Genomic DNA, 18,286 nt, shown 5'->3' on the forward strand with positions numbered 1-18,286 from the left:
GTTTTTGAGGTGAAACTCACATAACAGTAACTATTTTGAAGTCAACAGTTGAGTGGCATTTGGTACATTCATAATGTTGTGCCACCACCACCTCTGCCTAGTTCCAGAACATTTTTATCTCCCCAAAAAGAAACCAAAACCTACTGAGCAGTCATTCCCCATTCCTCCCTGTCTCCAGCCTCAGGTAGCCACCCATTTGCTTTCAGTCTCTATGGGTTGACCTATTCTGAGCGTTCATAGAAATGGAATCATAGGAGTGACCTTTTCTGTCTGGACTCTCACTTAGCATAACATTTCTGAGATTTGTACACATTGTAGCATGTGCCAGTGCTTCGTTCTTTTTCTGAAAAGTACTCAGTACTTTTTGTGGCTGAATACTATGCTATTTTATGTATATATTGCATTTTGTTTATCCAGTTATTGGTTGATGGACATTTGGTTGTTTCTACATTTTGGCTGTTGTGAACAGTGTTGCTATGAACATGTGTTTGAGTACTTGTTTTCAATTCTTTTGCTTTATACAGAAGAGTGAAATTGCTGGGTTCTATTATAATTCTATGTTTAACTTTTTGAGGAACTGCCATACTGTTTTCCGCAGTGGCTAAAGCATCGTACATTCCTACCAACAATGTACAGAGGTTCCAGTTTCTCCACATCTTCACCAACATGTGTTGGTTTTTGTTTTATTTTTTATTTTTGAGACAAAGTTTCACTCTTTTACCCCGGCTAGAGTGCAGTGGCACAATCTTGGCCCACTGCATCCTCAACCTCCTGGGATCAAACGGTCCTCCTGCCTCAGTGTCTGTCATAGCTGGGACCACAGGTATGCACTACCATGCCCGGCTAATTTAAAAAAAAATTTTTTTTTTTTTTTTTGTAGAGACAGGGTCTCACTGTTTTGCCCAGGCTGGTCTCAAGCCTCTGGACCCAAGTGATCCAACTGCCTCAGCCTCCCAAAGTGCTAGGATTACAGGTGTAGCCACTGTACCATGCCTGGTTTTGTTTTGTTTTGTTTTGTTTTAAATGATGTCCATCCTACTGGGTGTGAAGTGGTATCTTGTTGTGGTGTTTGATTTGCATCCTTAATAACTAATGATGTTATGCATCTTTTCATGTGCTTGTTAGTCATTTGTGTTTATTCTTTGGAGAAAGTGTATTCAAATACTTTGCATATTTAAAATGGAATGATTTGCCTTTTTATTGTTGAATTGTCAGAGTTCTTCATATCTATCAGTCTCTTATCAGATCTATGATTTGCAATTTTTTCTCCCATTATTTTTGTGAGATTTTTTACTTTTAGATTGTGTCCTTTCAAGCACACAGTTTTCTCATATTGATCACATATAATTCATCTGCTTTGGGGGAAACAGATCACTTGTGCTTTTGGTATCATGAAGACTTAGTTTTTAACTCTGAATTAATCCATTACCTTTTTTTCTTTTTCTTTCTTCCTAAAAGGGGTTAATAGAAAGAGGAAAATAATCTAAATAAAAAACGTCCAAACATCCCAAAGTATAGCCAGACTGCAGCATTCCATAAAGCTTAAGATTCTTTAACCTCAGAGAAACGTAACATGATTGAATTGGAGGGAGTCGATTATGACCCCTTTGTTTTCTTTTCATCCTAAAGGGACCTCTGATTTCTCGCCAAGACTTGGGGATGCAGTGATGCTGATCATCTGCTTGGCAGAGTAAAGCTAATTTTTGGTCCCTTGAATTGTCTGGCTTGGTTTTTTTGGTTGTTGTTTGTTTTTTGCTTTTCTTGCAGGGTGACACAGAGTCTCATTCTGTCACCTAGGCTGGAGTGCAGTGGCGCAGTCTTGGCTCACTACAGCCTCTGCCTCCTGGGATCAAGCGATTCTCATACCTCTACCTCCTGAGTAGCTGGGATTACAGGGGCATGCCACCATGACTGGCTAATTTTTGCATTTTTAATAAAGATGGGATTTCACTACATTGGCCAGACTGGTTGTGAACTCCTGGCCTCAAGAGTTCCACCTGCCTTGGCCTCCCAAAGTGCTGGGATTAGAGGCATGAGCCACTGTGCCTGACCAAACTTCTTACCTTTTTTTTGGGGGGGGCCTCTAAAGGTATATGGTTATACTTTTGCATTTGAATTTTATGTCACTAAAATATTAAAAGAAAAAATGTCAGCATATGTCTTCTGAGAGATGAATCTTAGAACTGTGTAGCGAGAAACATGCAACCCTGATATTCCTGCTCTTGTGTCAGATTTTTTCTTCTATGCTTTAAAACATTTTCTTCTTTAATAAAAGTTTTGGACATTTGCATATTAATACTTGAATACTTGTGTGAGTATGTATGTACACCTATATATATATATCTATATATAATATAGATATTTTTAAATTTTAAATTCTAGCTTGCAGGAGGGAACAGGCAGGCCTGTGGCTTCCAACAAGGCCATTACCTGTGCGGAGCTCGTCTTGGATGTCTCACCCAAGACACAAAGAGTCATTTTAAAGAAGAAGGTAAGAGACCTTACATTCAGAGTTTAGAATATGAGGCATTTAGTACTGGACGGGACTCAGGATCACCCAGTTCAGTCAGAGTCCTTGTTTCATGATGAGGCCATAGGGACTTGCCTGTCGTGTGGAACCCAGGCCTCTTGGTTTCCAGGTCAGCATTAGGGTGGATGAGTACCAGCTCAGGAGTAAGACGACTTCTGGAGGGGGATGTGATCACCAGATGTGATCAGCAAAACATGAATAATAAATATATGTGGAATTACTAAGGGCTGGGTGACTGTTAAGTAGACAAGAACAAATTTCTAAAATTAAGTAGCAATAATTGTAACATTTTATATAACATTTTATAACTTATAGAACATTTTCAGTTATTTCACTTGATAAGGATGAAAACTAGTAAATAGGAGAGTAGATAAAGAGTTACGTTGACATTAAAAATTAGGTAAAAGTGTATGAATTGCCATTAAGAAATAGACCTCTCCTTTTCAGTTGGAAACCAAGTGTAGAAAGTTTGATGTTTTAGGTTTTTGTTTTATTACTTTTTATTTGGAAGGAATCTCAAATTTCCGGAAAATTGACAGGAATTTTACCAAAGTAGCGCTGTGATGCTGATTTGTCCCCTTACTGGTGACGTTAGCTTGCTGCAATTGATTAAGGTGTGTGATAGCCTTTTCCACTGCGAAGTGAAGCTACTCTTTTTCTTTTTGTAATTAGTCAAGATTCTGTGGCGTGGTACTTGGAGACTACATAAATTTCCTATTCGTCATCATATTTTCTATTTATGCGTGTGTGTGTGTGTGTGTGTGTGTGTGTGTGTGTGTGTGTGTGAGTCAGTATGGGCTGCTGTTTTATTCAGTGTGTTATCTGTTACTGTGTCAGTATTTATTTATTTTTGAGAAGGAGTCTTGCTCTGTCATCCAGGCTGGAATGCAGTGGTGCAATCTCAGCTCACTGAAACCTCTGCTTCCTGGGTTCAAGCGATTCTCCTGCCTCAGCCTCCCAAGTAGCTGGAATTACAGGCACCTGCCACCATGCCTGGCTAATTTTTATATTTTTAGTAGAGACAGGGTTTCATCATGTTGGTCAGGCTGGTCTCGAACTCCTGACCTTAGTGATCCACCCGCCTCGGCCTCCCAAAGTTCTGGGATTATAGGCGTGAGCCACCACACCCAGCCATTATTTATTTTGATGCTCAGTTTTTCTCATCTTTGGCCAGTGGAAGCTCCCTTAACCTTCTGTGTTCTTTCAGCATGTACCCTCAGTTCCTTACTTTCTGACATAGCAAGTTATCCTGGGCCCATCTTATATTTTCCCTGCACCATTCCTGGAATTTGCCATTTCTCCATGGAGGCCTCATCCCTTCCATCAGAGAATGGAATTTAGAAACCTGAGATTCATGAATCAGGTGCACTTGTCGCGGTTGTGGTGTTGTGGTTCCCAGGCTCTCTCAGAAGACAGAGCTAGGGGTTTTTAATCTATGTATGCACAAATACACATATGTGTGTTTTATGTATAAATATTTAAATATGTATAAATATTTGTATACTGTACATATTTATTTCTATATCTCTCTATATATCAAAAACCAGCAGTTCACGCCAGTATTTCTGATTCTAGTCCAGTATGACAAAGTTGTTTCTAATTTTGTCCCTTTCTATATTTGTACTTCCCTTGTTCAATACTGAGAATATATTTATTGATTGGATCAGTTACCCTGAATGTAACTCATCCTCCATCACCGCAGTTGTCCCATGTCCTGTATTCACACCATGGTTGCCTTCCTTGGGCTCTGATCTCCATGTACTGGGCAGCCCAGCCCCCTTCTCACCCTGCCCTTTGCAGAAATACCCACCTCACCTCCCTCTCTGATGCTCCCATTAGGCCCCTCCCAAACCTCCACCTTGACTTCAGTCCCTGCTCTGGGCTGCCCCATTACTTAGGTGAATGCCTTCTTTGTTCCACATGCGCTTTAACAAGTCCACATTGGGGCACCACAGCCCCCATCCCCAACACACACACAAGCCCCATGGAGTTCTGCCTTCCACAGTCCCATCTAAAGATTTTAGGACTGAATGATTAGGGAAGTGAGGAAGGGAACTGGAAGGAGAATGGTGCATCTCAGATTTTCAAGTGGAAATTTAGGTATTTTCCAAATTATGATAAGCCTGTACAAATGGGCAGGCAGTAGAGGATTCCCAGTATGGAAACTTGATCTCACCTGGGTATCTGTGTATTGATTCCCAATCTGTAGCATCTACAGGATAACCTAGATGCTTTTCCAGTTGTTTCTGGTGCTGTAGAGAGATGTATTCTCTTATTGTGAACAGAGAAGCAAGCATGTGGAAATTAGAGATGGGAAAGTGCAGCTCAGCTTCATCTCTTTTTGCAGACAGAGGAGGCAGTAGCACCCAGCAGAAACAGCATGATGCCTTTCTAGGTTTGAGTTCTGGCTTTGCCACTTAAAGATATATAGTATCCGATATTTCCCCCATTTCTCTCAGAGTTTCATTTTTCTACTGACCTCCCAGGTTTGCTGGAAGGATTAGCTAAGATAATGTACATAAAGTACTATGTAAAGAGATGTAATGATAGTAACACAACAAACATTTATTGAGGCTCTACCTGGTGCCAGGCATGTGCTAAGCATGTTACATTTATTACACTATCACAAAAACCATGAGGCAGTTTCTCTCTTTGACAGATCAGGAAATAGAGGCTCTAAGAGATTAAGTAACTTGTCCAAGGTCATTGAGCTCATAAATTGTGCAGCTGGATCTCAAATCCTGGCATTTTGACTCCAGTGTTCATGCTACTTTGTTAGTTTTTACCTTGTAGAATGTGATGAAAAGCTATCTATCCAGCCACAGGTAGCATGGAAATGACTTTGTGGTACCCTGATATGTCTGTTGCTCTGGAGGAGTTCCTGCCTGGTGGGGGTGTATGTGATCTTGACAGGTCTAGCTGGAATATAGGTGTGACTGAAAAGGAACGACACAGATTGTGCTAGAGAGACAACATAGCAGAGCAGTTAAGCATGCTGACTCTGGAATCAGGCTGCAGAGATTCAGATGTTGGACCCACCATCTAACTAGTTATGTCACTGTGGGGAAGTTACTTCATGTCAATGAGCTTTAACTTCCTCATCTGTGAATAGGAATAGGAATAGTGCATATGTCACTAGATTGTAGCATTAAATGAGGTTTTTTTTTTTTTTGCTTTGTTTTGTTTGAGATGGAGTTTCACTCTTGTCACCCAGGCTGGAGTGCAATGGCGCAATCTCAGCTCACTGCAACCTCTGCCTTCTGGGTTCAAGCAGTTCTGCCTCAGCCTCTCGAGTAGCTGGGATTACAGATGTGCACCACCACGCCCGACTTGTTTTTGTATTTTTAGTAGAGATAGGGTTTCACCATGTTGGCCAGGCTGTTCTCAAACTCCTGACCCCAGGTGATCCACCCACCTTGGCTTCCCAAAGTTCTGGGATTACAGATGTGATCCACCATGCCTGGCCTTAATGAGTTCTTTTATGTAAATGTTATGGACCAATGCCTAGCACATAGTAAGTTCTCAGTAAGTATTATGACTTCTAGTATATAATGGATTATATAGACTTTCATAATTGACCTGGAAGCCCAACTGCTTTTTACAAAATATTTCTAAAGAGAAAATATATTTAGAATTACTAGCAATCTGACTGGGCATGGTGGCTCACACCTGTAATCAAAGCACTTTGGGAGGCTGAGGCAGGTGGATCACCTGAGGTCAGGAGTTTAAGATCTGCCTGGCCAACATGGCAAAACCCTGCCTCTACTAAAAATATAAAAATTAGCCAAGTGTGGTGGCACATGCCTGTAAGCCCAGCTACTTGAGAGGCTGATGTAGGAGAATCGCTTGAACCTGGGAGGCAGAGGTTGCAGTGAGCTGAGATGGCACCATTGCACTCCAGCATGGGCAACAAGAGCGAAACTCTGTCTCAAAAAAAGTATTGCTAGCAATCAATTAGCATAACCTTTGAATGCAACCAGCTTAACATTTAGATATAATCAGCTCATGAAAATTGGAAACTATCAATATAGTAAACTTTCCTTATAAACTTTGGGGATGGGGAGGAAGACCTCTGGTAAATTCTGATTGTTTGAAAGTCAGATATTGAGAGTATCATATTATTCTTTATGTAATTGCACTCTTCTTTAAGATAAGGGCACTGGAGGGTTGCCGTCTGGAATGGCAGTGATCATGGCAATATATCTAGTGTAGGAGACTGCCCAGCCATTTGTTCCTAGTTTCTAAAATGGAAAAAAAAATAGGTTATAAAAAGAATACATTGGTTAAAATGCACATTATTTGTAATTTTTGGTTGTTTGATTCAAGAGGTTAGCATATTTCATCCTAAGAACAACTAGGGATAGACGTCCATGGACGTTTGAATTAATTTATAGAATGTGGAAAATATCTAAGTCAACTTCCTGCATGAGAACTATTTAGCCCTAGAGGAAGCTCTTGAAGTGAGGAGCTAGCTGTGGCCACACATAATGGCTCTTTCCCTCTTTGCTTGTATCTACTTAACAGGAACCAGGAAAGCGTTCTCAGCTATGGAGAATGACAGGAACAGGAATGCTGGCCCATGAGGGCTCTTCAGTTCCTCACAACCCCAATAAGCCCTCAGCCGCCCGCTCCACTGAGGGGTCTGCCATCTTAGATATTGCTGGTCTCGCTGCAGTGACTGACAACAGGTAATTTTCTAGGTAACTTTTGATTCAAGCTCATTGCTTTCAAATTCAGACTCAGAGGAAATCTATACCAAAAACCAAGAGTTCTATAAATGAAGTAAAAATGTGTTATAGCAGTTCAATTTAGCTGGCTTAGTAGTTAAAAAAAAAAAAGGAGAAAAAAATGTATATTTTTTTCAATGACAAAAACCTGTCATATTCCCAAATATGAGTATTGGGCTTTCCCTTTAATTTTTTTAAGCTATGATGACAATACCCATGCAGATGTTAAGAAGCTTCAAACAATAAAATGGGTATGATATGAAAAGTGAATATTTCTTTCACCCAAATTCCAGTCCACCCTTATTCTGAGGAAGTGGTTTCTTTTTTTACATCTTTTTAATGACTTTGTTAAATCCTTCAAAAGCAGAAATCAATTATTAAGAGAATAATCAGATGTGTTTTTATGAGTAAATCCCTGGATTCAAATCTACTCTTTAAGTTGTAATAAGTTACTTTATTTTCCTGTGCCTTAGTTTCTCCATAAAAATCAGTGTTTTTGTTTTTAGTTAATGCCTTATTTCCAGAAAAACTTTAGATGACTTACAAGTTAATACAGAAAAGAGTTTAGAAAAACAACAGAAAAAAGACTGTTGGAAAGATTTTACATATATTTAGCAGATACTCCTTCCTTACTGCATAAGAACTTGCCATTTTGAGAATGTGAGAAGCTGTATTATCATGTATGATGAAATCTTTCGTGTCTTACTTTGTGTCCCCTCTTCATTTTTTTCCATGTTGCTTTATTCCTCTTTTCTTATCGAGAGATACCTAACTGCCCTAGGATTCAAGCTAACTACCCATTCGGTTTTAAAGGTGGAGGGTATTAGAAGGAAGAACAGCAAAGCCATGATTCTCATGTTCTTTTTGGGCATGAAACAGTTGATTCAGAGGGTTCATGGTTCATTGTACTTTCCATTTTCCAGATATGAACCGCTGATGCTAAGAAAGCCTGATCGCAGGCGAAGTACAACTCAGACGTGGAGTTTCCGAGAAGGAAAACTGACGTGTGGGTTACATGGGTTGGTCGTCCAGGTCAGTCGTTTTTGATCCCCAGTTGCAGCAAGGAGTGGCTGAGACTTCTTTGAAACAAAGTCTACTGAATTATATATGATAAAATTGTTCAATGGGAAAACTAATTACAGAGCAACACTTATTCTATTCCATTTTAGTTAGAAGGAAGTCAAGAACGTTTTGTTGTACATTTGTGTATATTTACATGGGAAAAGTTCTTGGAGATGGTATGCAGTACATGTGTTAAGAGTGATTGCCCTGGATAATAAGGCATTTTTTTCATGGCTTACCTGGACTTTTTCTTTGGTGATATATATTACCTATGTAACTTTAAAAAGAAAGAACGTGTAACTAAAAGTCCAGCACTAGAGGTGAATTAGATTTAGACCTGTGAAGTTAATGTCATAGCTGCAAGTCTTCTGTAAAGACGTCTATGAGATGGTGAGCAGTCATCAGGCATCTACATGCTCTTGATTCTGTTCATTTCTGCCTAAGTAAGCATTTAATTGTTGTAGCAAATGTCAGAATGAAGACTGTTGGACAGTTTCCTCTGTCGTCTTCTCAGCCAGTCTACCTCATGATAAACTCCCAGGCACTTTCTAGGCAAATATGTGTTTGGCGAATTACCAAGGGTTTGGATTTTCTGCCCTTTCTGGCTTTAGGCTGGGAATGAGAACAGGGGTCTGAGAAGTAGGAAGGTGTCTGGGAGGTTTGGGCATATAGGAGAATAGCACTTGCCATTGTGTGTGCAGTTCTGTCCAGCCTGGGGTTTACACAAAAGGGAAACATGAGACTATCAGACTTAGATTGTTCTCCAGGGCGGTTAGCAAAAGTGGAAGGAGCCTCTGACTGCTTTTGGTGAGATTTATTTTCTTTATCTCTATTGCCCTGAGCTTTTTTCATCAAAGATAAACTACTTACTTATATGTAGCACACATCTGGAATGGATTTGTGATTTTCAATTAGCAATACAATTCAAACTTCTAGAGGCAAAGAGGGCTTGTTATAATTGGTGGGTCTCATGTCTGACCCTGACTTCACTTCTAGTTTGTTTCTAAAACCCATGTAATTCCAATGCTCTTGGAGCTTTCTTCCTTAAAATCTCTTTCTGCTGTTTGTTGTTTTGTGAATCTGTTTCATCATTTCCCTGCTTGTTAGTGACCCTATAATAACAGTATTGAGCAGAGCAGAATGTGTTTTGGTTAGGGAAGTAAGCTTGTTTCAATCTTACTATACTGAATAAAATCATTGAAGACATTAAAACATTTTCTGACACTGCTCTTACTAGGTTGTATATGTTCTTTCTTTCTAAACTTATAATAGCTATAAAGAGCTTTCTTTGTGTTGAAACCTGTACTATAAATCCTGCTCAGAGTTTGCTTTTCATTACTCAGTATCTGAAAGTTAACAGAGGGGATTTAGATGCTCTTTGCCTTTGTCTTCTCTAGCCTGTGTTTGCTTTCCCACAACCATCTTCCTGTAGACTTGATTGGGACATATAGAGGAAGAAGGTATTTTCCTCCAAACGCCTGTTAAAGCAAACTAATAGGGCCTGAGAAGAACTCCGTACTTCTATAATTGAATCCCTGTGGATGAACTGTAACCTAGCTTAATAGGCAGGCAAGATTGAAATCCTAACTTAGGAATATGTGCCTGTAACAATAGCTAGTCTTGGCCAGTCACAGCTGCCATACTTCAACCACTTATAGACGGCTAAGTGTTCAGACTGTGTTCAAATAAGGCAAATGCCAACTTGTAACCGATCCAGCTGTTCACTTCTAATTTCTGTACGTCACTTCCCTTTCTTTGTCTATAAATTTGTCCTGACCATGAGGCGTCCCTTGGAGTCTCTGAATCTGCTGTGATTCTGGGGGCAAATTTGTGAATCATTCATTGCTCAATTAAACTCATTTAAATTTAATTTGGCTGACTTTTTCCTCTTTCTCTCTCTCTCTCTTTTTGTTTTTTGAGGCGAAGTCTTGCTCTTGTTGCCCAGGCTAGAGTGCAATGGCGTGATCTCAGCTCACTGCAACCTCTGCCTCCCAGGTTCAAGTGATTCTCCTGCCTTAGCCTCCCTAGTGGCCGGGATTACAGGCACCTGCCACCATGCCCAGCTAATTTTTGTATTTTTAGTAGAGACAGCGTTTCACCATGTTGGCCAGGCTGGTCTCGAACTCCTGATCTCAGGTGATCCGCCTGCCTCAGCCTCCCAAAGTGCTGGGATTACAGGCATGAGCCACTGAGCCCAGCCTTAAGTTCTTCTTTTAACAGCCTGAATAAACTGGGTACCAGGTGACATTCTCAACACTGTATTCCATTCTAGAAGAAACACCATCTTTTGAGTATTTGGGTTGGTTGTCCAGCCATAGGCCTGTTTGGGGAGGTTTTCAACTCTAGAATTTGCCTCTTACTGGAAAGCTGAATGATTATAATAATTATTTTATTTTCAGAATATTTCAGATTTTTAAGCAAACTCTAGTGAGAATACTCAAAGAAACAGCTAGTTTTGTCTACTTTTTTTAGAAGTTTATTTTAATGATGAGAAGTTAGTATTAGTAAAAGGCAGAATTAAACTGATAGACTATTCATGAAATTATCTCTTATTCATGATTACTCAAATTTATGAGCATAACTTTTCATCTTACTCAAGTAATTCTACTGTTTTTCATCATCTGCAAAGCTGAACAAATAGTAAAGGCTTTGTTGCACATTGATCATGACCCTCCAGAGGAAAATGTAAATTTAGGAACTTGTTTGAAATGATGTGTTAAATCGTCAAAGTCACCATCTTTCCTTGCATGTCTCTACCCCAATGTTTTTTAGGCCAAAGGAGGACTTTCTGGTTTGTTTGATGGCGCTGAAGTTGTTCTGGGTCCTGACACTTCCATGGAGCTTTTGGGGCCAGTTCCACCTGAACAACAATTTATTAATCAAAAAATGAGACCTGGTTCTGGAATGTTATCCATCAGAGTCATCCCAGATGGACCAACTAGAGCACTCCAGGTGATAATTTGTCATAAGGGTTTACCTTAGCAGTGCTTTGGAAACCATTCCCTTCCATAGGATTCTTGGTTATATAGTGACTGTTGACCTACACAGTTGTCCTGGATTAGAATGGGTTTCAATAAGGAAGAGTGAATCATCTTCATGTGGTGTTTTATTTGACTTCAGATTACAGATTTCTGCCAACGGAAAAGTGACCGTTCATATGAAGTAGATGAACTTCCTGTCACTGAACAAGAGCTGCAAAAATTAAAGAATCCAGATACAGAACAGGAATTGGAAGTAAGGTCTAAATATTGTAAATTTATTTCTTTGATCATCAGTTTTTTTAGAATTTTGCTTGGTGGTAATTTAGACCTTCTGCTTTCTTTCTTTCTATCCTGTATGATTCTAAATATGAGTTATGTTTGACAGTGTTTACCGTTTATCACAACATGAATGTGTGAATGTGTTATGTAAATGACAACAAAGTTTATGTGGAATCATAATGTAACAAGCATTGCTACACTATGATTACAGTAAAGGAAACTAAACTATTTGAATTTCATTAAGCTTTAAGATAAACAATTTTTTGGTTTTTGCTTTAGCCATCTCTGACATCTCTTCTATTTTCTCTGTTTTGGATTGGAGAGTGACAAGTTTAAAAAGGAAGATGAGATGAACATGAAAAAGTATATTAATTTGATGTTCGTTAGTAATTTTTGAAAAAATCAAATGCCTATGTGTAAAGCACTGTGTTGGATATTATGGAAGTGTAGTGGACAACAAATGATAAGCTTTCATCCCAAATAAGGTGAAAGATTTCCAAATAATTAGACTTCTATAATGAAATGCAGAATGTCATCAGTCCTCTGATAGAGGTATCATCACATACCCTGGAGTTGTTGGGGTGAAAAGGATATGCCTAGAAAGCAAGGCTTCCAGTGAAATGATGGCATTTGAGCCATCCAGGTAAATAATAGGACTCCCCTAAGTAGTTTCCATCTGCTGAGAGGTAGGGAGTAGAGGGATGTAAAGCGCTTTATTTTCTTATACTCTCCTGACTGCTATGAGCTATGTTTTAAATAGGGTACCATATTTTCTTTTCCTTTCAGGTGCTTGTGAGGTTAGAAGGTGGAATAGGGTTGTCCTTAATTAATAAAGTTCCAGAAGAACTGGTCTTTGCAAGTCTTACGGGAATCAATGTGCACTACACACAGCTGGCAACCAGTCACATGCTTGAACTCAGCATACAGGATGTACAGGTAAGGGGGAAGTTCCAAAGCTATTAATCACCTTGTTTTCATGCTGATCACCCAACCAGATCTAATGTTTGATGTTCGAAGAACTTTAATGTTTTGGAGGAAATATTTTGTGGCCTTCAAAAAATCCTTCTATGAAATAGTTGTTTCTACCTACATTCGTCTCATTAATTTTTCTACATACAGCAGAATTCCACTGTAACTCAGTCAAGGTGGCGTAGAGGAAGGTGACCCATAGTTCACCATCTTGGCAATATAAAAAACAACAGAAAGTCATCTAACCATCATTTGGAGGAACAGAGGTCTGTCATAGAGAGAACAAACTAAAGAACTGGACTTTGCTTTCAGTCAAGGTGGAGTAACAGGAACTAAATTTACCTTCTCACCTGAAACAACTCCAGAATCCAGATAAATAAAAAGACAACGGGATTCAGACATTAGACATCAGACAACGAAGGACAGTGCTCTGAGAGGTGGGAAACAAAAGAGCTGAGCCCTGTAATTGCCCTTTCTTACCAACCTGAGAAAGTTTCCAGAGAGGGGAGACTGAGCAGGTACCTAGTACAGTGGAGAAGTTGAAATAACAGAGCTGAGAGTCTAGAGAGACCAAGGCATCTATAGTTCACAGGACAGTACACTTGGGCATAGAAAGCTGTACAGAAAAACTCTGAAGATCTTTAGAGGGTTCCTCTTGAGTATTTAGCAGAGTATTAGTGATGTATGTGAGGAAACTACTCATCTGAAAGGATCAGAGGGAACAGTGCCTGCTGCCCGCATAAGGCTAGGAGTAGTGCTTATGCCCACCAGCTGGACTGGAAAAACTAAGAATTTTTGAGACGTTGGGAAGAGTCTCTGGAAAGTCTTGCCTTGAAGATTAATTAGCCCTAAACTGAGCACTGCCCTAGACCTGCCTAAGAAATCATAAAAGGAAGATCCGAAAGAATCAACCTCTTCCCAAGTAAATTAACTGTATCATTGAATAAAGCTCAAGAAGATGTATTGGAATACAACAGTAGCACCCACCAAAGTAAAATTCACAATATCTGACATCCTATCAAAAATTACCAGGTGTGCAAAGGAGTAGGAAAACTTTCTATATAATGAGGGGAATAATTGATCAGAACTGATCCACAACTGGCACAGATGTTAGAGTTTCTGGAGGACATTAAAACTGTTAATCTAACTGTATTCTCTATGTTGAAGAGGTTAAGTAGCAATATGGGAGAAAAAAAAACCCCTAAAGCTTGTAGAGATTAAAATGTGATCAAAACTATACTGGATGGAATATAGCACACAGCAGTGAAGGAAACTATACCAAGGTACATCATAATCAAATTACTCAAAACCAGTGTTAAAGCAAAGGAACAAGAAAAAAAAAAGATGTGGAAAGGAACAAAGATAAGAATGACAACAGATTCCTTTTTGGGAACAATGGAAGTGGGAAGACAATGAGCAACATCTTTAAAGTACTGAAAGGTATCAGCAGACCCATGCTACAAAAAAATGTAAAAGAACATCACCAGGCAGAAGGAAAAAAAATAGTATCAGATTGAAGTGTGGTTCTACACAAAGTAATGAAGAATACCGGAAATTATAACTACCTGGGTAAATATATAAGATTATTTTCTTCTTATTTAAAGTAAGTGAGATTCTTATCAACAATAGCATAAAGGCTGAAGGGGGGAAATGAAGTCTGTTACTGTAATCTTATATGTGATGTGGTATGATACCACTTGAATGTAGACTTATAAAGATAAGTAACATAAACTCTTAAAGCAACCACCAAAATAACAAAGAGTTATAACTAATAATTCAACAAAAGAGATAAAATGAAATCAGGCCAGGTGAGGTGGCTCATGCCTACAATCCCAACACTTTGGGAAGCTAGGGTGGGTTGATCACTTGAGGTCAAGAGTTTAGGACCAGCCTGGCCAACATGGTGAAACTCCATCTCTACCAAAAATACAAAATTAGCCAGTGTGATGGCATGCACCTATAATCCCAGTTACTCGGGAAGCTGAGGCAGGAGAATCACTTGAAACTGGGAAATGGCAGTAGTAGTGAGCCAAGATTGTGCCACTGCACTCCAGCCTGGGTGTCAGATGGAGAGTATGTCTCAGAAAAAAAAACTGAAATCATAAAAAATAATCCAAAAGAAGCAGAAAACCAGAAAGCAGGGAAAAGAATAGATGGGACTAATAGAAAATAAACAGCAAGATGGGAGAGTCAAACCTAATGGTATCAATTAACTAAATTTAAATGTAAACACCGTAATCAAAAGGCAAGAGGTTATCAGATTGTATAAAAAAGCAAGAAACAATTATATGTTGCCTACAAGAAACACACATTAAGGATAAAGACACAAATAGGTTAAAAGGAAAGAAGATGAAAAAAGATATACCATGTTGACACTTGTCATAGGAAGTGGGAATGGCTAGATTAACATCAGATAGAGTAGATTTCAAAGCAAAGAATATTACCAGGTGTATTAGTTGGGGTTCTCTTAGAGGGACAGAACTAATAGGAGATATATATATATATAAAGGAGAGTTTGTTAGTATTAACTTACAAGATCACAAGTTCGCACAATAGGCTGTCTGTAAGCTGAGGAGCAAGGAGAGCCAGTCTGAGTCCCAAAACTGAAAAACTTAGAGTCCAATGTTGGAGGGCAGGAAGCATCCAGCATGGGAGAAAGATGTAGGTGGGTGGCTAGGCCCGTCTCTCCTTTTCATGTTTTTCTGCCTGCTTTATATTTGCTGGCAGCTGACTAGATTGCATCGACCAGTTTAAGGGTGGATCTGCCTTCCCCAGCCCACTGACTCAAATGTTAATCTTTTTTGGCAATACCTTTACAGACACACCCAAGATCAATACTTTGTATCTTTCAATACAATCAAGTTGACACTCAGTATTAACCATCACAAGTCCACCCCTTGTCAACTTGAACCCATACACATCTGCTGAGATCATAATCTTCAAATAAAGACAATAATAAGGTCATAATTACGCCTAACATAATACAACCAGAAACACACCAATCCTCAATCCAAATACTATTACATAAAGTTAACAATGCTTAAATGCTGATATGAAATCAATAAATCTTATGTCACATGATAAAGAAGAAAGGAAATAAAATGAAGATATTTTCTTAGTACAAGTGTATACATGCACAAACATGTTTTTAACAAAAGAAGGAGGAAATACTCATGACAATTACAGTCTTTGTTTCTGCAGCTGGTCATGTGGTCATAGCTAGTATTGATGACTGTCTTCTGCCACCTATTCTATATTCCCTTTACCTTCAGCAAGCACCTCAGCAGGTTGTGTTTTGTGGGTTTTTTCATGTAAAGTGACCCAAGCGTTCATTCCTAAAGAGTCTGGACCATTTGTAGTCCTGCCTGGATTGGGCTGTTGTAGTTTCCCATTGCCTTAATCACAGAGCATGATAATACTAAGAGACGCCCTAATGGGTCTCCTGTATTCCACACATACTCTTCCTTACCTTCATTGTGGAGTAGTAGACTGATTTCACCTAGATAGTCCAGGTCAGTCACCCCAGCCAACACTGTAACTCCCTTCTTAGCCTGTTGACTTAAAGGTAGGAAGAACCCAAAAGTGTCCAGGTCACAGTTTAACTTAGAGTTTAATGGAATCATTGTGTCTCCTGGTGGCAGCATTCCTCCCTCTGGAACTAAGACCTCTAGGCCACAGAACGTAACGTCGCAGGAACAGGAAACAAAAATTTTGCTAGTGGATCACTAGGGGTGATGGTGAGTCATGCCACTTCCACTTCCACCCCTTAATTCCTGGACCTGTGAATCCCGGCTATGGGAGAAACAGTACCATATATTGGATGCTGATTGAGAGCACACACAGCCTTCTGGAGAACTTTGCCCCTGAAAAGTTCTGTCACCTATTTGGCATTGTAATTGTGACTTTAAAAGGCTGTACCACCATTCTGTCAATCCAGCTGCTTCAGGATGATAGGGAATATGGTAAGACCAGTGAATTCCATGAGCATGAGCCCACTGCTGCACTTGTTTAACCATAAAGTGAGTGTCTTGGTCAGAGGCAATGCTGTATGGAATACCATGACAGTGGATAAGGCATTCCATGAGTCCATGGATGGTAGTCTTAGCAGAAGCATTGTGTGCAGGATAGGTAAACCCATATCCGGAGTAAATGTCTATTCCAGTGAGGACAAACCTCTGCCCTTTCCATGATGGAGGAGGTCCAATATAATCAACCTGCCACCAGGTAGCTGGCTGATCACCCTGAGGAATGGTGCCATATCACGGTCTCAGTGTTGGTCTCTGCTGCTGGCAAATTGGGCACTCAGCAGTGGCTGTAGACAGGTCAGCCTTGAGTGGAAGTCCATGTTGCTAAGCCCATGCATAACCTCCATCCCTGCTACCATGGCCACTTTGTTCATGGTCCCAGTGGGCAATGACAGGGGTGACTAAGGAAAGAGGCCGAGTGGTGTCCACAGAACGGGTCATCCTATCCACTTGATTGTTAAAATCCTCTTCTGCTGAGGTAACCCATTGGTGAACGCTCACATGGGATACAAATATCTTCACAGTTTTTGACCAGTCAGAGAGGTCCATCCGTATACCTCTTCCCCAAATTTCTTTGTCACCAATTTTCCAGTTATGCTTTTTCCAAGTCCCTGACCATCCATCCAGCCAAACCATTGGCTACAGCCCATGAATCAGTATATAATCACACATCTGGCCATTTCTCCTTCCATGCATAGTGCACAACCACATGCACTGCTCAAAGTTTTGCCCACTGGGAAGATTTCCCTTCACCACTGTCCTTCAGGGATGTCTTAGAAAGGGGCTGTAGTGCTGCAGCTGTCCACTTTCAGGTGATGCCTGCATATCATGCAGAACCATCTGTGAAACAGGCCCTAGTCTTCTCTTCCTCTGTCAACTGATCATAGGGAACTCCCCTTGAGGCCATCGGTGCAGGCTGGGGGACAGAAGGCAGGGTGGCAGGAGTTGGAGATCATAGGCATTTGAGCCACTTCCTCATGTAACTTACTTGTGCCTTCAGGATCTGCTTAAGCCCGATCACATATATACCACTTCCATTTGATGATGGAATGCTGTTGTGCATGACCCACTTTATGGCTAGATGGGTGGGTCAGAAAGCACCCAGTCCATGATAGGCAGTTCAGGTCACATGGTGACTTGATGACCCATAGTCAAAGGTTCAGTTTCCACCAAAGCCCAGTAACAGGCCAAGAACTGTCTCTTAAAAGATTAGTTACCTGCAGAAGATGGCAGGGCCTTCCTCCAAAATCCTAGAGGCCTCTGCTGTGATTCATCTATGGGGGCCTGCCGAAGGCTCCAAACAGCATCCCTATCTGCCACTGACAGCTCAAGCACCATTGTACCTGCTGGGTCATATGGCCCAGGTGACAGAGCATCTTGCACAGCAGCTTGGACCTGTTGCAAAGTCTCCTATTCTGGACCCCACTCGAAACTGGCAGCCTTTCAGGTCACTCAATAAATGGGCCGGAGTAACATATCCAAATGAGGAATGTGTTGCCTCCAAAATCTAAATAGGCCCACTAGGCATTGTACCTCTTTCTTGGTTGTAGGAGGGATGTAGGAGGGGACAAATGCAACAACTTATCCTTTACCTTAGAAGAAGTGTCTCGACAGGCCCCATACCACTGGACCGCTAGAAGTTTTACTGAGGTAGAAGTTTCTGAATTTTAGACGGATTTCTTTCCCATCCTCTGGCACGCAGATGATTCACCA

At 40.3% G+C, this 18,286-nt stretch overlaps 1 protein-coding gene across 7 annotated transcripts in view; it reads left to right on the top strand.

Annotated features, from left to right (window-relative positions):
* The window catches only part of VPS13D (vacuolar protein sorting 13 homolog D), a 286,887-nt gene that overhangs the window by 149,951 nt on the left and 118,650 nt on the right, over window positions 1-18,286 (top strand). For all 7 annotated transcript variants that reach the window (XM_021669824.2, XM_021669823.2, XM_021669826.2 and 4 more), the window contains 6 exons: window positions 2,383-2,491; window positions 7,055-7,218; window positions 8,181-8,289; window positions 11,092-11,271; window positions 11,440-11,553; window positions 12,366-12,515. In XM_021669824.2, coding sequence (XP_021525499.2) covers window positions 2,383-2,491; window positions 7,055-7,218; window positions 8,181-8,289; window positions 11,092-11,271; window positions 11,440-11,553; window positions 12,366-12,515 — 826 coding nt within the window. The remainder of the gene's footprint in view (window positions 1-2,382; window positions 2,492-7,054; window positions 7,219-8,180; window positions 8,290-11,091; window positions 11,272-11,439; window positions 11,554-12,365; window positions 12,516-18,286) is intronic.

This window comes from Aotus nancymaae, unplaced genomic scaffold (assembly GCF_030222135.1).
Source record: "Aotus nancymaae isolate 86718 unplaced genomic scaffold, 86718_ANA_hifiasm-v0.15.2.pri h1tg000053l, whole genome shotgun sequence".
In the NCBI taxonomy this organism is placed as follows: domain Eukaryota; kingdom Metazoa; phylum Chordata; class Mammalia; order Primates; family Aotidae; genus Aotus; species Aotus nancymaae.